General features: G+C 30.0%; 3 protein-coding genes across 3 annotated transcripts; 2 read left to right on the forward strand and 1 right to left on the reverse strand.

Moving 5' to 3' along the window:
* Positions 1–783: 783 nt before the first annotated feature.
* INS49_007522 (uncharacterized protein) lies at positions 784–2,002 on the forward strand (the record flags this gene model as incomplete). Its single annotated transcript, XM_043168285.1, has 3 exons — positions 784–933; positions 1,005–1,493; positions 1,583–2,002. The coding sequence occupies 3 exons, from the start codon at positions 784–786 to the stop codon at positions 2,000–2,002; spliced, it is 1,059 nt and encodes a 352-aa protein (XP_043016871.1).
* A 1,334-nt stretch (positions 2,003–3,336) lies between these two features.
* Positions 3,337–4,775, reverse strand: INS49_007523 (uncharacterized protein; the record flags this gene model as incomplete). The annotated part of the gene is made up of 2 exons (XM_043168286.1): positions 3,337–4,377; positions 4,464–4,775. The coding sequence occupies 2 exons, from the start codon at positions 4,773–4,775 to the stop codon at positions 3,337–3,339; spliced, it is 1,353 nt and encodes a 450-aa protein (XP_043016872.1).
* Positions 4,776–5,748: 973 nt separating this feature from the next.
* Positions 5,749–7,248, forward strand: INS49_007524 (uncharacterized protein; the record flags this gene model as incomplete). The annotated part of the gene is made up of 1 exon (XM_043168287.1): positions 5,749–7,248. One exon carries the CDS (start codon positions 5,749–5,751, stop codon positions 7,246–7,248), a length of 1,500 nt encoding a protein of 499 aa, XP_043016873.1.
* Between the last annotated feature and the right edge of the window lie 13,548 nt (positions 7,249–20,796).

A 20,796-nucleotide genomic window follows, 5' to 3' on the forward strand; every position in this document is an offset into this window, starting at 1 on the left:
CCGGCGACAACGACGCCACGGATCGTGTCGCAGGCTTTCGATGTCTGTAAACAGCCCCTGGCGAATCGATCGCGAAATGGGGCTTTTTTTTCGATGATATTGATACCAATGATTGACTGGCATCAAAGCGCTTGGAACGGATCACCATGCAATACACTTGAATCATGGTTGGCACATTGCAGGGAGGCTAGAGGCCGATGCAGGGGAGAAGTAATTATCTGCAGCCCCGAGCTCTTGCACGTTGCATGGCGTGCCAAAGCATCTATGTTGAGGATGGGTTTGGACGGCATAGCATCATGTAATTATATACGGGCATTATGAACCTAGATACCAGGATACGATGGCAGAGAGCAACGAGGGGGAAGGGCGAAGTGCGGAGGGGGGTTTGTTGTACGTGCAAGCATACAGTACAGGACTTACAGGCGTGGCGCAAAGACGGCCGAAGTACACTATAAGGGGCCCAAAGCCCGTGCCTGGACGGATTGCTACGTTCTGGCTTATATAATAATTTACCGAAACCAACCTTTGAAACCAATCATGATGTTTGGAAGGGGTTAATCGCCCGTGGTAACGTTCAGGGGCTTACGGCCGACCTGTGCGGCCATGTTTCAGAAAAGAGTGCCGGGAAAAGGCCAGGCCTGTACACGGACCCGGGGCCCGCCTCAACCACAACCACATCGCAGGCAACTCGGTAACTTGGAGCAACGGTTCACCTTTGCTCTCCTTCTTCAACTAGACTTGTCTGCAGGCTCACTCCTGGTCACAGTTCGACCGCAAGCAGACATGACCTTGGTCCAGATCTCGACGCAGCGGCTCGGGAGATGGCTGGCTGCACTATTGCTGCTGCCCGCCCAACAGGCTTTATCGCTATCAGACCAGATCCTCAAGGATGTCGACTACCCTGTGCTGCCTCTGCTTGGTCCGTTTCTGACTGTACGTAGCCTCGTGGCTCGCCGTAATCTGCAGACGCTCCAAAATAACCGACGTAGCTGACTGCGACATAGTGTCCCGCACACTCACACCAGCTGCCCCTGCCAAATGAGCAACATGGTGAAAGACCGGTATGGGAAATGAAGCCCTCGCCGGGAAAGGGACGCGGGCTGTTTGCTGCTCAAGTCATTCTTGAAGGAACCCATGTGCTGGTCGAGAAGCCTCTCTTGGTTGTGAGTCCTCCAGCCCTGGTCCCAGGCATGGGCTATTCTCTGTCTGCAATGGCTGCGGATGTGAACCAAGAGTACTCGCGGCTCAGCCCAGAGCAGCAAGAAGAATATCTCTCGTGTCACGAGCAGAGACTCGAGGGAGATAGCCAGGACGAGTCTGGCCGGCTCATGGCGATCCTCCGAAGCAACGCCTACAACTTGGACGACGGCAGAGTCGCTATCTATCCCAAAGTGGCACTCATCAACCATTCCTGTCAGCCTAATGTGCTGAATGCGGATAACGGAGGGACGAGGATCATCGTAGCCACACGAGATATTCAGGAGGGAGAAGAGGTATGCAGCAGCAGACACCAGCTGGTGCACAATCAAACCACTGGTCATACGTTCGGTGTCAAAGCAGCTGACTCCTTCCCCACGCGTAGATCTTTACAACGTACATCCCACTGCTTTTGGATACGGAGAGCCGCAACCAGAGGCTGCGCCCGTACGGATTCCGTTGCAACTGCGCAGCCTGCCGGACTGGGGCTTCGGACACAAGACGTGTTCAGGCCGGGAAGGACCTCAGGGAGTTGGAGAGCGCGCTCCAGACGCCCGGTAAAAAGACCAGACTTGCAAGAAACAAGCTCATGTCGACTGCTCAAGCCCTGGCAGAGTACGTTGAAGAGGAGGGACTCGCCGATTATTACGCCAAGACAAGCCGGCTGGCCTTCGACCACGCCGCCATGGCTCACAATGAGAGCAACGCCAGGAAATGGGGACGGAAACACCTGAAGCATCATGAGATGGTTGACAGAAACTCACGCGAGTCGCAAAAGGCCCAGGGACTCCTGGACTCGCTGTGAGATGGGTATATATCTCTTGCACTCCAATCATATATAAAAAAATGGCCCGCCCAGTCATTTCTGTGGATGCAAGCCGGCTGAATGTGTTATCAAGGTGAACAAGGGCAGGATTTCTTTCTGGAGGGAGAAGGACCGAGCAAGGTGGCCTATGACGCTGGGATGGCATTTGCCATGCTAAGTTTGAACTCCATACTCAGAACACGGAGTAATGCTAGGGTGGGCACAATTCACAGTGACCTTTATACCCCTGGGAACCCGGCAGCGGCCGCCATTTTAGTTAAATCTATATTAGTTTCAGTGTTTCACGATGGTGGCTTCGTCCACATTGTGTTTTTCTAAATTAATTAATTATTAATTTATTTATTATTTGCATAATTTTTTAATTATTCTTTAGCCTTAAGCTTTTATATAAAGTTGTAAATAACTTAATATATTTATTAATAATCCTTTAATAAAGAAACTTTAAAACTCTTTTTTTACCCTTAATTTTTAATAAGTTTTTAATTTTTTTTAAAGCATCTTTTAATTATTAATAAAAAAAGTAAATTAATAGCAATATAATATAATTATAATATAATTATGTTTAAAACTTATAATTATTATTATATTATTATTTTTTTAATGCTAGGTGTTTAAGCATTTATTATTATATAAGGGGACTGGATGCATATTGCTCAAGAAGCATATATGTACAGATTAAAAACGAGACCACTTTCACGATGGTAGAGGGGCGGAAGATGGACACGGCCTCACATGATCGTGCTGAGAATTGTTCATCGTGTGGTGACAAAAGCCTAGCACCTGAACGTAGACCGAAGGGGTCAGGGAAGGCTGTAAATGATGCCACTGCCGCTCATTCAGTTGAAATATCATGCCTAAGTTGAGCCAGGAATAGGCGTAAAGGTGCGGATGGTGAGGATCTTCCGAGCTTCCGTTCGGCTTGGACTGCCCAACGCATGTGCCGGCTGAGGTCCACGGGTGTCATGTCAGCTCGTCTCATGAGTACTTGGGAACATCATTACTGGATTCAAATGGCTTTGTGGCGTCCAGGTCAATTTGCTATGCCAGCTCTAATGCCGTAAATTTCTATGTGACCCAAATAATCTATCTCAGCTGTATGTCGGCTTTCATCTAGGAGTGGCGCTGAGCAATGGTATTTACATGTAGCAACAGATTCCGCAACCAAAATAATTGCATACTCCTCACTCCGTGTGACCGTGATCGGTATGGTACTGGGAAGCCCGTGATTGAATAACAAATATGAACCCCAACGCCTAACAGGTGTATGCACATGCATTCAATGCATCCCCTCTCCCCGTGGGTGGAGCGCTCGATCATCGCTTCGCCATGGCGGTTTCCCGCACCAGGTGCCCAGCCTCGTGAGTGTCGTCCCTGGCCTGCTTCAGGAATGGCAGCAGCGCCGTGCCTCCCGTCCCCGTCAGCTCCTTGTCGGCCCCAGACTTCCCGGCGTCCTTGTTCTCGTTCTGCTGCCGAGTCGACGAGGTCGCCAGGTTGACGGCCTTCTTGCCCACGTCTCCCGTCCACGGCTTCCTGGACGGAATGACAATGTAGGTGGTCACGATGCCAAGGTGCTTGTTCCTGAACTCGGTCAGCGTCTTGGTGGCCGCCGCGTATGCCTCCTGCATCCTGGCGTGCCTCTCCCCGGCCGTCGGCATCATGGCCAGCGCGCGGATGCTGCCCGACCGCCCGACGTGCTCGAGGAAACGCCGGTGCCCGCCCGGCATGTACTCCCTCACCTCCTGGTGGAAGCTCTTCTCCTCGGGCCTGCCGGCCTTGGCGTGCGGGTTGTTGCTCCCCTCGGACGTGTGCGTCACGCCCAGCACGACGTCCCAGAACTGGATCAGCGACGACTGCCCGTTGCTTCCCCCGCGCCACTGCTGCCACGACCCTTTCCCGTTGCCCTCGTCGTAGAAGAGGCCATTTGGCAGGCCGGCGGCGGCCATGTTCATGGAACCGGCCAGGAACGGCCGGATCTTGTGGTAGAAGACCATGGGGTCGCACCTCTCGCGCATGCGGTCCAGGAGCACGCCGACCTTCCTGATGCAGATCGACAGTTCATCCAGGGCGGCGGTGATGGCGTCGAAGTCGCGCGTGTGAATGGCTCTCAGGGCCCTGAGCATCATGGGCATGATATAGGCGCCTTGTGCCTCCATGGCGACCGAGACACAGAGGAACCAAGACTCGTCCTCGGTGCCCGTAAAGGTGTGCGGCGACTTGAGGCTATCGAGGTCGGTGAAGCAGTCCGTGGATGAGGTGAAGTTCCATAGGTTAAGAGCCGCGTATGTTGCTACTGGCGGCACTTCGAGGTGCCGCGACACGGCGAGAAGAGGTACTGATATTGCGGGAGGCAGGACCTGTAACAACGCGGCTCTCAGCATGATCTCCTGTGAAAATAACACCTCTGGTTTTCCCTAGCGACAGCAATGGGGCCAAGACTAACCTCTGCAGCCTTATCACCTCCCCAAACATATGCATGTGTCAGGAGGGTCAGGATAACATAAGCCCTCCTCCATTCGGCCTCCGTCCTGAGAACGTCTGTCGACAGCACCGGTAATTGCTCAACTCTTTGCCTCAGTGTGCCATTGGCCAGAAGACCCTGGATATTGTGAATCAAAAGCTCCCAGGGCTCATAATAAGAGCCGGGAAGGAACTTGAGGGGCTCTTCGGAAGGGAGGAAGCCATTGCTTGTGACATTGAACGACGCAAGAAGCTCTTCGTCTTGGAGCTGCTCAGTGAGGGCGTGAGGCGACATGTTGGATGCTGTAAGCAGAGCGAGTGGGAAACACGGCCAGAAATTGTGAGATGAAATACAGCGAAGAGTTGTCAGGCGTTTGGCCTGCTGCTACGCGGCAAGGAAAGAGGAAGGGAATGGGTCAGAAGAATGTCTATGCGAATCTTGGGTGCAGCAATAACAGTTCTTTTGATATGGAACCGTCGAGTCACTACGAAGGATTGGAATTTCTACAAGAACAAGAGACACATCTTCCGTGATTGGATTAAAACCTCGAGCAACGGACGCCGCAGGCAGAAGACAGCGTGCGAGCTACGGTCCCGGGCACAATGGGAGGGAGAGGGACGCTCAGGGGTGGGTTGGGGGGTGCACGACACCCTAGATTGGTGTCATTTCTTCCGCAATCGAACCATGTTGTTTTCTTCCGTGCATCTCTGGGGCTTCCGTGAGCGCAAGCAAGGCTTTGGTTGCCCGAGACGAATGCTGGGCCAGAAGTGAATGTCGGACCCGGAGGTCTGGGCAGGGCATCGGAGGGTTCGAGGCAAGAAATGACATCCGGTCGGCGGTTAAACGCGGAAGAGAGCCAGGACGATTCGGAAGGGCGGATGTTCGGATGTCAATCCCCACCACACACAAACCCTCAAGCTCTGCTGTGCTTGGCTTGGCCCGGTGGCCCGGCTTTTCCTGCGCCCGTCCTGGCTTTGAGTGACCCCCAAACTGATGTGTAATGCCGTCCTCGGGGCGAGCCGAAAAGCTTTCTAGGGCCCAGAATCCATTACATCAGCGTCTCAGGCCTGGACCGACTTCAATCGGGGCCCTCAGGGTTCCAGTGGACTGCGCGGTGCTTGGACTGCCGCCGCCCGCCGCCTACATAGAGAAGCCGATCAGGCACATTGGAGAGGAAGTAGCAGTGCTCCCCTGCCACGTCGACGTCTTCCTTTCACCACTCAGACACTAAGCGCAGCCTCGGCCCTTGTTTTTGGCCTTGTCAAAGATGGACTTCGGTGTGACTGCTGACCAGATACGCTCCGGCAAGAAGCCGGCCTTCAGTGACCTTTCACGGGAGCATGCTCGGTCACTCGACGGCTCTGACCCAACCAAGCACCTGCGGAACGAGTACATCTTCCCAACCAAGGCCTCACTCAAGGGCAAGGCGCTCAAGCCCGTGGCATCCTCGGCGGCCACGACCGTGAACGGCACAGCACATGCCGCCAACGGGCAGGACGAGGATGGGAACGGCGCCATCTACTTCTGCGGCAACTCGCTGGGCCTGCAGTCCCAAGCCACACGGCGATACATCAACGCGCAGCTGGACACGTGGGCATCCATCGGGGTCAACGGCCACTTTGCAGACCTCGAGGGCTCGCCCCTCGTCAACTGGCAAGACATGGCCGCCCAGTGTGCCACCCAGTCGGCGGGCTTCATGGGCGCGCTCCCCAGCGAGATTGTCTACATGAACACCCTGACGACCAACATCCACCTGCTGCTGGCCGCCTTCTACAGGCCGACAGAGAAACGCCACAAGATCATCCTGGAGTGGAAACCCTTTCCAAGTGATTACTACGCCATCCACTCGCACATCCAGTGGCACAGTCTGGACCCCGCCAAGTCCATGGTAGAGGTCTGGCCCAAGGATGAGACCTTGTACATCCCCACCAGCCAGATCCTCGCCACCATCGACGAGCACGCCCACGACACGGCTCTCATCCTCCTCCCGGGGATCCAGTACTACAGCGGACAGCTGTTCGACATGCCAACCATCACCAAGTACGCGCAGGACAGAGGCGTCGTGGTGGGCTGGGACCTGGCCCACGCGGCAGGAAACGTCGACCTCAAACTGCACGAGTGGAACGTCGACTTTGCCATGTGGTGCACGTACAAGTACATCAACGCCGGCCCGGGGTCCATCGCCGGCGCCTTTGTGCACGAGCGCCACGGCAAGGTGGAGTGGGCCCCGGACGCCGACAGCGAGGACGGGCAGCCCAAGCCCGTGTTCCGGCCTCGCCTCAGCGGCTGGTACGGCGGCGACAAGAGCGTGCGCTTCCAGATGGCCAAGCAGTTCCAGCCCACCCCCGGCGCCGGCGGCTTCCAGATCGGCAACCCCTCGGCGCTGGACCTTGCCGCCCTGAGCGGCGCCCTGAGCATGTTCAACGAGGCCGGCTTCACGAACCTGAGGAACAAGAGCCTTGTGCTGACGTGCTATGCCGAGGCCATGCTGAATCAGATCCTGGCGGATGAGCAACATGCCGCGAAGCCTGCGTTTACCATAGTGACGCCGGCCAACACCGCTGAGAGGGGAGCACAGCTCAGCATCCTGCTGAGGGATGGCCTGCTGGACAAGGTGCTGGAGGAGTTCACCGAAGAGGCAATTGTGTGCGACAAGCGCAAGCCCGACGTCCTTCGCGTGGCGCCGGTACCCATGTACAACAGCTTCGAGGAGGTTTGGAGATTCATGGAGGTCTTGAGGACGGCGCTTGGTATCCCTCGCAGGTGATCTAGGGCGGGCGAGTAGCTGTCAGGTACGGGAATAATAACATTACGCTCGCCCTGGAGCTGACGCTTTGGTCTCAAAATCCAACTGGTTAGGAATATACTAGTAAATATGTTACAAAGATCTGATGTGATTCTAATCCCAAACGCTACCTTGGGCGCTTCACCGGTTTACTTCCGTGCTTGCAAGCATATCCTGATTCGACTGGGAGAGATCGTCAGAGATGGTATACATTCCTCTTTTGAATATGTGCCATGATTACATTGTGTAACTGTGGAACAGATGTTATTTACAACCACATCTCGATGTGTCCTGCGACCAGCGAATGACCTGCTGCAAAAAGTAGATATGTGATCTGTGTCAATGAAAGACCGTTTAGAGGTGATATATCGAGGGGTCCCAAGATCACTAACCAACCGCTTGATGGCCATGATAGCACTCCAGGAGTGACGGGTGCCAGGGATATTGGAAGTTGATTTGAAGACGTGGCAGATCCACGATGGCTGGGAAGAAAAATGCGAAAACCATCTCTAGACTTCAGTGGTACACTTTTAAAAAACAGAGGTGCCTTGGTAATCAGTTCAGTTGCCCCCCTCTTTTATAATGTTTAGCTAGAAATCTAATTCGTCCCTTTAAACCCCATTCTCTGTTGTTTATGAGTAACTAAGTATGGTAGAGACCAGCAGAAAGAAAAACTCAGAGGTATATCGATTTATATATGCAGCAAATCATTGAGACGTGTCAAACATTTGCACCCTGTCAATCCTTTGCGAGACTGCAGATGCCGTATACGCATCTTGCTAAGGAGTAGTCCCAGCCAGACAAGACCGAACAAATGCATCGCTCCAAGGAAGCACCAGCCGGTTGCGAGTTAGCGCTTCATAATGCCCTGCTCCGAACGCATGATTCTAACATTGGAAGGAAACAAAAAAGACAGCATACCAGCCAGACAGACAGCCAGATAAACAGACAGGGATGAAAACGTATAATCGAACTCAGTTGCCACTCACATGTAAACCAGTACAAGGATCCACGTCGCAAAGACCATCCAACACCGTGTCAGCTCGGGGTACCGCCGACACGTGGGGATGTACGAGGCCCGGTCCAGCGCGTAGTACCGGGCCTGCCAGCCAGCGCACGCGGCCCAGACGGCGAGGCTGGCCAGGGCCCAGGGGATGAAGTACGTCAGGAGGCGGCGACGGGCGACGGCGCTCGTTTCTGGAAGGGGCCTTGGGGCTGATGCCGAGGGAAGTCATGAGTGCTAGGGTGATGGAGGCGACGAGACTGATGGAGGCCTGACGAGAACATGCATTGTTAATATAAATTGGGGATGGGAAGAGCCGGGAGGATGATTTATCAAACGAAACGAAAAGAGAAAGAAAGGCTGGTTTAAATGACGTTCAATACACGATGGGATGATCTTAGCTATTTCCTTCCTCTTTCCTTTCCTCTTCAAATTGTTACATACGGGGAGTATAGGCAACCGAGGGGGGGGGGGACCTTCGTAAATAAAAGAACGGCAACCTTTATACATACCTATGCGATAATTAATCGCTGCATATATAAAGCAAGAATTGAGAACTTAATTATAATTAAGTCCTTTTCCTTATTATAAGCCCTTATTAAGGCAAGAATAAATATAATTATAATGTTAATATTAATATATATAATATAATAATATAAAAGATAACAGCCCCTTATAAAAAAGGGCGTAATTAAGGTAAAATAAAGCGTTAAAATGCTTATATAATAATTAAATTATTATATTTTTAATATTTAAAAAAGAAAGTAAGCAAGAAAGAGTTAAAATAAAAATTTAAGAAAGTAAATTAATAAATAAAAACCTTAAAGTTAAGTTATATTATATTAATTTTATTACTTTTAAAGTTTCTTTATACTTTTTTTAATTATTATAATTATAATCTTTATTAAATTTAAATTAATATTTAGTTTTCTTAAAAATTATATATTTACTTTAATTAAAAAGTAAACCCCCTTTTTATAATAAGCTCCTTAAAAATAAAGCATATTTTTATAACGTTATTATTTCTTAACTTATAAATATATTAAACTTAATTTTCCTTAAGCTTTTTTATTATAACTTTTCCTTTTATAATATATAATAAATTTAAAATTAAATAAATAAATAATATTAAATAAATTTTCTTTAATATATTAATAATTAATTATTTAAAATAAATTACCTTACTTTTTAAATATTATAAATAAATTTATATAAAAAGATTTTATTAAATAAAAATATAAAGATTTATAATTTTTAAATTAAATAATATATTTATATATATATATATATTAATAATACTTAAATTAATACTTATATTTAATTTATATACTTAATTTATATATTTAATTTAAAAAATTAATTTATAAGTATTATTTTATTATTATTATATTATATTACATTTTACCTTTTTATTTACTTTATATAAATATTAAGCTAAGAAATATAAAAAGCACTTTACTTTTAAATATTTATTTAATTATATTTTATATAAATAATATTTACTTAATAAATTTAAGGCTTTAAAGCAGCTAAAAAAATAATTTATAAATTATAATTTAATTAAGAAAAAAAGTATTAAATTTTAATTATCTTATTTAATAATAAAATAATTTTATTACTTAAGCTTTCTTATTAAATTTATTAATAATTAAGTTAATAATAAAAATTTATTACGGTTTAGGCTTTGCCCATTATAATTAGTTAGTAGGCCTTAGCCCTATAAGAATAGGCTTTAGCATAAATATAAATAGAGAGTAAACCTTCTTCTTTATACTTTAAATATAAACCCTATTTAAATACTTTATAATAAATAACTTAAGGCTAGCTTATAATATATATTTAAAGTCTTTTTACACTATAAACCCATAATATAATTATATAAAACTTAATATAGCGAAACTTAAAAAAAATAATAGCAACCTATTAAGCCCTTCCTTATTTAAAAAAACTCTTATCTTAAAAATACTTAGTAACTTAATTAATAAAGATAAGGGTTAAGTTTGCAATAAATAGGAAGGTAATTAATATTAAAGGGGCTTAATTCTTTTATATATTTAATTAGCTAGGAACTTTTTATAATTAATTTTTACCTTATATTAATTTTATAAAAATATTTAAGGGATAGCTAAAAAGCTTTTTAAAAAAGGTTTATTTTATGCTTAAAGACCCTTTTAAGCAAAAATATATTAAGCTTAGCTTAATTATATTATAATAGCGCTATAAGGAGAAAATAATAAAATTTCTTGCTTAATTTAATTAATTAACTTATATAGCAAAGGCTTAAAGTTAGCTAAATAAATATAAAATATTATTAATAATTAATAGCTTAATCTTTATAATAAAAGCTTAGCTTAATTATAAGGAATAATTAAATATATTTAAAGCCTTTTACTTTACCTTATAGCAATATAAGGGCATTTTTAATGCTATAATAAGGGAAAATAATACTTAATCTTAAAATAATAAAGTAATAAATATTAATATTATAACGATTTTAATAAGTAAAGTTAAGTATTTTATATATAGCTAACTTAGCTATTATAAGCATAACTATCTTAACTATTATAAAAAAATAAGAATATAGCTTTTATTAATTAAAGCTAGCAAAGGAAAGAAGTTTATTTAAGGGGGCATAAAATTTTTTTTTATAAAATAAGGCTTAAAAGCAATGCCAGCTTAGCGCTAACCTAAGCTTAAAGTAAATTAATTACATATTAGCTAATTTAATATTATAAAAATGCTTAAAATTTAAGAAATTTCCATTAATAAAGTAAATTATTTATAATTAAGCATTAATTAATTATAAATTATATAATAAATTTATAATCTTAAGATTTTAAATAAAGAAGCTTATATAAAAGGCTTATATTAAAAAATTATAAAAATGCTATTAATTTAACCATTAATTTATATTTAAATAATTATTTTTTATTAGCTTATTTTAGCTAATATATTAAATTATAAAGGCTAAGATATATTAATTATAAATAATAAGCTAAGCCTTTAATATAATTAAAAGGCATTAAGGTATAATTAAATAGCTAAGCAAAGAGTAATATTTAATTTATAATTAAATTATAATATCTTTTATTTTTTATTATATAGTTACCCTTTAAAGCTTGCTATAAAACCTTAAAAAAAAAGGATATATTATAATTTAAGCTTTGCTTATTATAATTAATTAATAGGCCTTAGCTTTATAAGAATAGGCTTTAATGTAAATATAAATAAAGAGTAAACCTTTTTCTTTATACTTTAAATATAAACCTTATTTAAATACTTTACAGCAAATAACCCAAGGCTAGCTCATAATAAAATTATATAAATAAGCTTATTAATTTTAATATTATTATAACTTAACTTATTTAACTTAATAAATTTAATATTACTTAAATTAATATTAATTAAATATACTTTAATTTTAAAATTTAAAACTTTATTTTAATATATTTATTTTAAAATATATATTTAAACCCTTTATATAATAATAAATACTTAAATATTTAATATTAAAGGAATTATATAATATTAATATTTTTAAAGTTTAAATATAATTATAACTTATAATTAAAAAAACTAATAATAATAAAATTTACTTTTAATAATATTAAACATTATAAATATAAATATATTAAAATTAATAATTAAATAATTAATTTATAATTAAAATTAAATTAATTTCTTTATAAAATAAATTTTATAAATATAATTTTAATAAAAACCTTTTTTATTTTTATTTATATTAATATATATATTTTTAAAAAACTTTTAAAGAAATTATAAAATTATATAAGCTTTTAAAAAACCTTTATTAAATAAATTATTATTAAAATTAATATTTAAATTTAAAGTTAACTTTAATAAAAGTTAAAATAAAAAATAATTTTCTTAATAATTATTTATAATTATTTTATAAAATTATTAAAAAACTTTTAAAGAAAAGTAAAATAATATAATTATAATAAAATAAATATTAAAAACATATTTAAATATATTATATTATTTTAAATTTGTTTTTTTTATAAATAATTTAAAAATAAAAAATAAAAACAAAATAATTTAAAATCTTTTTATTAATAAAATATAAATAATATTAAATAACTTTTATTATATAATATAATATATATATATATATATATATATAATTATATAATTATATATATTTTAATATATTATTTATTTTATTATTAAAAAAAGCTTTTATATAATAATTTAAAGTTAAAAAATAATTAAAAAGCTATATAAATAATTTTAAAATTAATAAATAAACCCTTTTTTAAACTTAATTAAAGCTTTAAAGATAATTAATATATAAAATATAATTTATTAATAAATAATTATTATTTATAAGTTTTTCTTTTATTATATTTATTAATTTTAGTAATTTTAATATTAATTTAAAGTAATTAATTTAATAAAAGTTAATATTAATTAATATTAATTAATATTAATTATAATTAACTTTTTATTTTTAATTAATTTTTTAATAAAAAATATATATTTAATATAATTTATTATAAAAAATGTTTATTAATAAATAATATTTTATAATAAGGTTTATAAATTATTATTAATTTTAATATTTATTTAATATAAAAAAGTTAATAAAAGTTAATATTAATTATATTAAATTATTTATTTTTAATTAATTTAATTAATTTAAAGTAATTATTATTAATATAATATAATTAAAAGTTATTAAAGTTTATATAAAATAACTTTTTTTTAATATAAATTATATTTTAATTTTTTATATTAAATTTATTTTAATTTATTTATTTAAATATTTATTATATTAAGATTAATATTATATTATTTATTTTTTATTAAAAAGATAAAACTTTTTAATTATTTAAATAATTTAAAAACCTTAAAAAATTATATAAAATCTTAAAAAATAATTAAAATTATATATATTTTTTATATTTTTAAAATTAAATTAAATTATATTATAAAATAAATTAATAATATTTTTATAAATATTTATATATTAATAAATATAAACTTAATTAAATTAAAAAATAAATATTTATTTAATATATTATTAAATAAAATACTTAAAGCTTTTTATTATAATTATTATAAGTATTAAGCTTATAGCACATTATTATAATATAATAGTTTATTATAGCATTATTACGGTTTAAGCTTTGCTCATTATAATTAATTAATGGGCTTTAGCCTTATAAGAATAGGCTTTAGCATAAATGCAAATAGGGAGTAAACCTTCTTTTTTATACTTTAAATATAAACCTTATTTAAATATTTTATAATAAATAACTTAAGGCTAACTTATAATATATATTTAAAGTCCTTTTGCATTATAAACTTATAATATAATTATATAAAACTTAATATAATAAAATTTTAAAAAAATAATGGTAGCTTATTAAGCCCTTTCTTATTTAAAGAAATTCTTATTTTAGGAATACTTAGCAACTTAATTAATAAAAATAAGGGCTAAATTTATAATAAATAAAAAGGCAATTAATGCTAAAGGGGCTTAATTCTTTTATATATTTAATTAGCTAAGAACTTTTTATAATTAATTTTTACCTTATATTAATTTTATAAAAATATTTAAAAAATAGCTAAAAAGCTTTTTAAAAAAGGTTTGCCTTGCATTTAAAAACCCTTTTAAGCAAAGATATGCTAAGCTTAGCTTAATTATATTATAATAATACTATAAAAAAGAAATAATAAAATTTCTTATTTAATTTAATTAATTAGCTTATATACTAAAAACTTAAAGTTAGCTAAATAAATATAAAATATTATTAATAGCTAATAGCTTAATCTTTATAGCAAAAGCTTAGCTTAATTATAAAAAGTAATTAAATATATTTAAGGCCTTTTGTTTTACTTTATAATAATATAAAGATATTTTTAACGCTATAATAAAAAAGGATAATACTTAACTTTAAAATAATAAAGTAATAAATATTAATATTGCAATAATTTTAATAAGTAAAGTTAAGTATTTTATATATAGCTAACTTAGCTATTATAAATATAATTATCTTAATTATTATAAAAAAATAAGGGTGCAGCTTTTATTAATTAAGGCTAATAAAAAAAAAAAGTTTATTTAAAGAGGCATAAAATTTTTTCTATAAGGTAGGGCTTAAAAGTAATGTTAACTTAACGCCGGCTTAAGCTTAAAGCAAATTAATTATATATTAATTAATTTAATGCCATGGAAATGCTTAAAATTTAAGAAATTCTTATTAATAAAGTAAATTGTTTATAATTAAGTACTAATTAATTGCAAATTATATAATAAATTTATAATTTAAAAGTTTTAAGTAAAAAAGCTTATATAAAAGGCTTATATTAAAAAATTATAAAAATGCTATTAATTTAATTGCTAGCTTATATTTAAATAATTATTTTTTATTAACTTATTTTAGCTAATATATTAAATTATAAAGATTGAAATATGCTAATTATAAATAATAAGCTAAGCTTTTAATATAATTAAAAAATATTAAAATATAATTAAATAGCTAAGTAAAAAGCAATATTTAATTTATAATTAAATTATAATATCCTTTATTTTTTATTATATAGCTACTCTTTAAAGCTTGCTATAAAAACTTAAAAAAGAAAGATATATTATAATTTAGGCTTTACTTATTATAATTAATTAATAAGTTTTAGCTTTATAAAAATAGGCTTTAATATAGGTATAAACGGGAAGTAAATCTTTTCCTTTATACTTTAAATATAAACCCTATTTAAACACCTTACGGTAAATAACCCAAGGCTAGCCCATAATAAGCATAATAAATAGCTAGTTTAAAGAAAGTATAAAGATTTCCTTATTATACTTTAATAATATAAATTACTATATTATAATAATATTATCTTTAAAACCTCTTTAAAAAAAAGAATTAATTTTTACTTTTAACTTATAATAAGTATTAATAATTAATAATTATAACTTATTTACGCCTTATATAAATAACTTTTAATAAAAGATTTTCTTTATAATTAAAGAATGCTTTTTATAATTAAGGAATAAACTTTATAATTAAAGCAATAAGCAATTAAAATAATTTTTATACTTATAAATTATTATTATATTATATATTAATAATTTTTACTTATTAATAATTATTTTAAAATCTTTTATAAAATTATTATTACTATATAAAATAATGTAATTATTTTAAATTAAATAAGCATTTTAAAATTATCTTAATATCTTTTAGCTATATTTAAATATATAAAAAACCTTATTATTATAAGCTATTTATTTATTTGCTAAGCATTAAGTTTATATAAAAGAATTTTTTAAGATATAATAATAGCTTTAACTTAAAAATATTATATATACTTAAAATAAATAAATCTTATACTTAATTAAAAACTATATATTTAAATTTAATTTTACTAATTATAAAGCTAAAAAAGCTATTAAAAATATTAAAATATATATTATATTCCCTTATTTTAATTATAATATTTTAAATATATTAAAATTATTATTAACTTTTAGCTAAACTTTAATGCTTTTTAAATTTAACTTTAAAACTAAGCATTATTAATAATGCTATAATAAATATAAATAAAAGTTAAAGTAACTTATAATACCTTGCTTAATAAAATATTAAAAAAACTTAAAATAAAAAAGCTATTAAAGTTTAATAACTTTAAAGAAAAGAAATAAAATGTTAAAAGTATTAAAATTATTTCTTAATTATAATATAAGGATTTCTTAAATAATAAAAAGAAACTATTAGCATAAAGATTAAAGTTTATAAGTTATTAAGCTAAAAATGCTTTTTAAGTATAATAAGTATAAGCTTAAGGTAGTAATTTATTAAATAATAATAATTTAAATAATAATAATAATAATTATAAAAATTTAAATCTATATTATAAGCATAATAACTTTTCTTAATGCAATAAAAATTATAAAAAAAAGCATTAAATATTACATTATCTTTTTATAATTTTTATATATTATTAAGCTTAATTAATTATAATAAGTTTAATATTAAAGAAATAAAGTATTTTAAATTATTATTAAAATAGTAACTTTATTTAATAAAGGGAAAGGTTAATAAAAATAGCATTTAAATTTAAAAGGATATATTCCTATTTATATATATTTATATTATATAAATAAAAAATAATAAGAAGTAAGTAAATTTATTAGCTAAATAAATGCATTTCTTTTTATAAAGATTAACTTAAGATTATTAAAGCTTAAGCCTTAATAAAAAATAATAAAATAATTTATAAGCACTTAATATTAAATAGCTAATATAATAAATAGCTTAAAAAAAAACCTTTTGCATACTTTATAAGGTAGCCTTAAATTAGCTTAATAAGCAATATTATAATATTAAGTAACTTTTAAAATAATATAATATAAGCTATTTTTATAAAAATATATAAAAATATACTTAAAATATAAACTTTTATAAAGATTAAATAACTATATTAATATATAATTAAATTAATTTATTATTTATAATATATAAATTTAATTATTTTAGCTTAAAAATTATATTTAAGAATTTTAAATAAGAACTTAAATTTATTATTTTAAAATAATATAAACTTATAATTAATACTTTTTTATTATATGCTTAGTAAATTAAAGCTAATTATTTAAGTTAAAATATTACTTTTATAAAAGAATTTCCTTTTAATATATTATAATTATTATAAGCTTATAAATAATAAATTAAAAGGGATATTTAGCAATACTTTAAATAATAATTTATATCTTTATAATAAATTCTTTTATTAACTTTTAAAGGTAACTTAACTTAGCCTTATTATAAAGTAATTAAATATAATAAAATATAAATCCTTAAAGCTAAGTTTTAATAATAATTAAAAAAGTAATATTAACATTAATGCATTAAATTTATAGTTAATTAATAAAATCTTTCTTTGCTATTAAGATTATAATAAGGTATTAATATAGCATAAAATGCTTTATAATTAGGAATAAAAGGTATAAATACTTACTTTATTTTTTACTTCTTATATAAATAAGGAATTAAAAAATAATAGTATTATATATTTAAAGATATTAATTATTATATTATAAAGAATAAAGCTTATTACTTTTATATAAAAAATAATGCTTAAGAAAGAAATAAAGAATATCTTTAATTCTTTATTAATAAGGGATATACCCTTATAAATAAAGAAATAATTATAATAAGTAATTAAGTAATATTTACTTTAAAGATAGGAAATAGCTAAGAAACTTTAAAAATCATTATACCCTTAAAATAAATAAAGGAATTCTTTTTTTATTATTATTTATTAATAGCTTAAATAATAAAAGCTACCTTTATTTCTTTAATATTGCATTATTATATAAAAAAAGTCCCTTATTTATAAATATTTAATATTAAGATATTTACCTTATAATAAATAAGTATTTAAATTATAATATAATAATATAAATTATTAATTAATTAAGGAAGCATAAGTATTTAGCGTTTAATAGGAAACCCTTAAATTATAAAAGTTTATTGCTAAATAAGGTGCTATTAATAATAACTTTAACTTAAAAGTACTTAATATATATATATATATATATAAGTATTAGCAATACTTACTTTTAAAGAATTAATTATATTAACTTACTTTAATATAAAAGCTAATTATTTTATAATTTTCTTTATATTATTAAATTACTTTTTAAGAATAAAAGTTAATTAATATATTTAAAATTATTTTAAGGGTATAAGAATAATAATAATTAAAGGATAAGCTATATTTTCCTTATATCTTTATAATATAATAAATAAAAACCTATATTTTCTTAAAATTTAAGTTAAAGCTTAGGTTTTTAAAAGTTTAAATATTAAAATCCTTATTAAATAAGAAATTATAATTTTATATAAAATAAATATCTTAAATTTAAAGAAAGCTATTAAAATTATATTTCTTTAAAACGTAATAATTTTTATTAAAATTTACTTTAAAGGACTTATAATTAACTATTATATTAAGATAATAATTATTATTATTATTTTATTTAAATTATATTACCTTATTTTTATATATATAAAGGTATATTTAAATAAGCTACCTTTTTATTTAAGCTTAAGTTAAAGAAGTATACTTATAATTTAATAAAGCTAACTATTTATTATATTTTAACTATTAATAAAATCTTTATATTTAAATGCTATTAAAGAAAATTATAAGTTAAAATTCTTATATATTTAAAATATAATAAATAAGTTAAGGTAAATTAAAAGTTTATAATATAAGCAATGTAAAATACTTATTTTTAATTTCTTAATAAATTATTTAATATTTTAGCAAAGTTTTTAATAAATAATTTTATTAAAAACTTTAATGCTTTTCTTTTTTTAATTATTAACTTTATAAGGATTACTTAAATTAATAATATTTAAGAAAAGATAATATATTTTAATAAAAATAATATAAATTCCTTAAAAACTAAGTTATTTTTATTTTATAAGTATATTATATTAAAAATAAAACTTAGCATTAATAAATTATTAAATGTATTTAAAGTAAAACTTCCTTATAAAGTTATAATTTATAATAAATTCCTATCTTTTATTTAATAAATTTAAAGGCTAATAAAAATGTATTTAGCTTTATAAATGGATATTAATTTAATTAATATCTTAAAAGAGGAATAAATATATATTTTATTAATAAATAATTAATAAAATTAAAAAGTAATATAATAATTATATTTAATAAGCATAAATAAATAAATAATTATTAATAAAGTTTTAAATAAATTGCATTGCAAGGGTTAAATTAAATAAGTTATTACTTAATTTCCTTTTAGCTTATTAATGTTTATAATATAATAAGTAATAAATAATAAGTAAAAAGGATAAATAATTATAAATTTAAGAGCATTTAATAAAGTAATAATACTTAATATTTATTCTTTATTATTTTAATTTAAAGTTATTTATATAATTTATAAAAAAAACTTTTTTATAATTATAAATACTTAATCCTTCTTTTATTAATTTTTAATTTATTTATTATATTATAATTAATTCATAATAATTAATATAAAAGGATAGGAATATTTAAATATTGCTATTATAAAATATTAAAATTTATTATAATATACTTAATATTTTATAAATAAACTTTTAAGAAATTATTAAAGCATAGCCTTTATTTTTATAAATAATATTATTATTTACTTAAATATAGCTAATTAATATATTAAAAACCTTAATATTATTATAATATTACTTTAAAAATATAATATTATAATCTTAAGCTTAAAATTCTTTATAAAATACTTATTTATTAAGTTATTTAACTTTAAAGTAAATGGTTTAGCTATTTATATAGTTAATATAAAGATATAAGCTTTATAAGATATAAGATTCTTAAAAATATTAATAGCTTTGGAAAAGTTTATTAATATAATTAGCTTTTTATAATACCTTATATTATAATTTAATAAATATATTAACTTATTATAATATTATAAAATTAAAATGCTAATATATATATAAATATAAGGTAAATTATTATTAAAAAGTAATTAAAAATAATTTATTAAGTATTTAAGCTTTAACTTAACTTTTTAAAAAGTTATAGCTTTTAAAGATATATAATATACCCTTAAGTAATTAAATATTCTTTTTTATTATCATTTATATAAGATATTATTTTTATAAATTAATACTTTTAAGGTAAATAAATTTTTTAAACTTATATTTTAATTTAAGGACTTTATAAAATACAATTTTAAATAATTAATTTTATAAATAGCTATATAACCTTTTATATACTTTAATAAAATGTTTATAATAATGAAAATAAAATATTAATTTATAAAGTTAAAAATAATATGCTTAATTTAGCTTATTAAAAAGGTAAGAATTATTATTTAATTTAATATAATAAAATTAATTTATATTTTTATAAATTATTTAATAATAATAAGCATTATTAATTAAATAAGCCTTAATATAGTAAATTAAATTAAAATAAATATAAAACTTATATTAATATTTAAGTTTCTTAGTTAATATTAATTAAATATTTAATATAATTATAAATATACTCTTAAAAATCCCATCTTATTAATGCAACTTAAGGAAATAAAAAACGTTAAAGGAGTTATAAAAAGAAAGCTTATTTTATATTATTTTAAAAGCATATATTAATTAAATATATGCTAAAGAAATATAAAAAGCATATATATAAACTTTAAAATAAAGAAATATTATTAATTAAATTATAATAAACCCATTATTATAAATGCGCATTCTTTTTACTTTTATAAATAGCTTGTTATATTTAAAGAACTTAAATAGCTATAATAAATTAATGATATTATTATTAATAAATAAAGATATTATAACTTAAGTATATAATAATTATTATTATTTTAATATTTAAAAAGTTTAATATAATTTATTTAATAAGTTTATTATTTATAAACTTTAAAAAAACATTAAGAAATATATTAAATATTGCTTAATGTAATAGGCTTGGGCTATTGCCTAAGCCGTAATGCATGTCCATGCTAAGCC

The sequence above is a fragment of the Diaporthe citri genome (assembly GCF_014595645.1).
Source record: "Diaporthe citri strain NFHF-8-4 chromosome Unknown scaffold_21, whole genome shotgun sequence".
Taxonomy (NCBI): domain Eukaryota; kingdom Fungi; phylum Ascomycota; class Sordariomycetes; order Diaporthales; family Diaporthaceae; genus Diaporthe; species Diaporthe citri.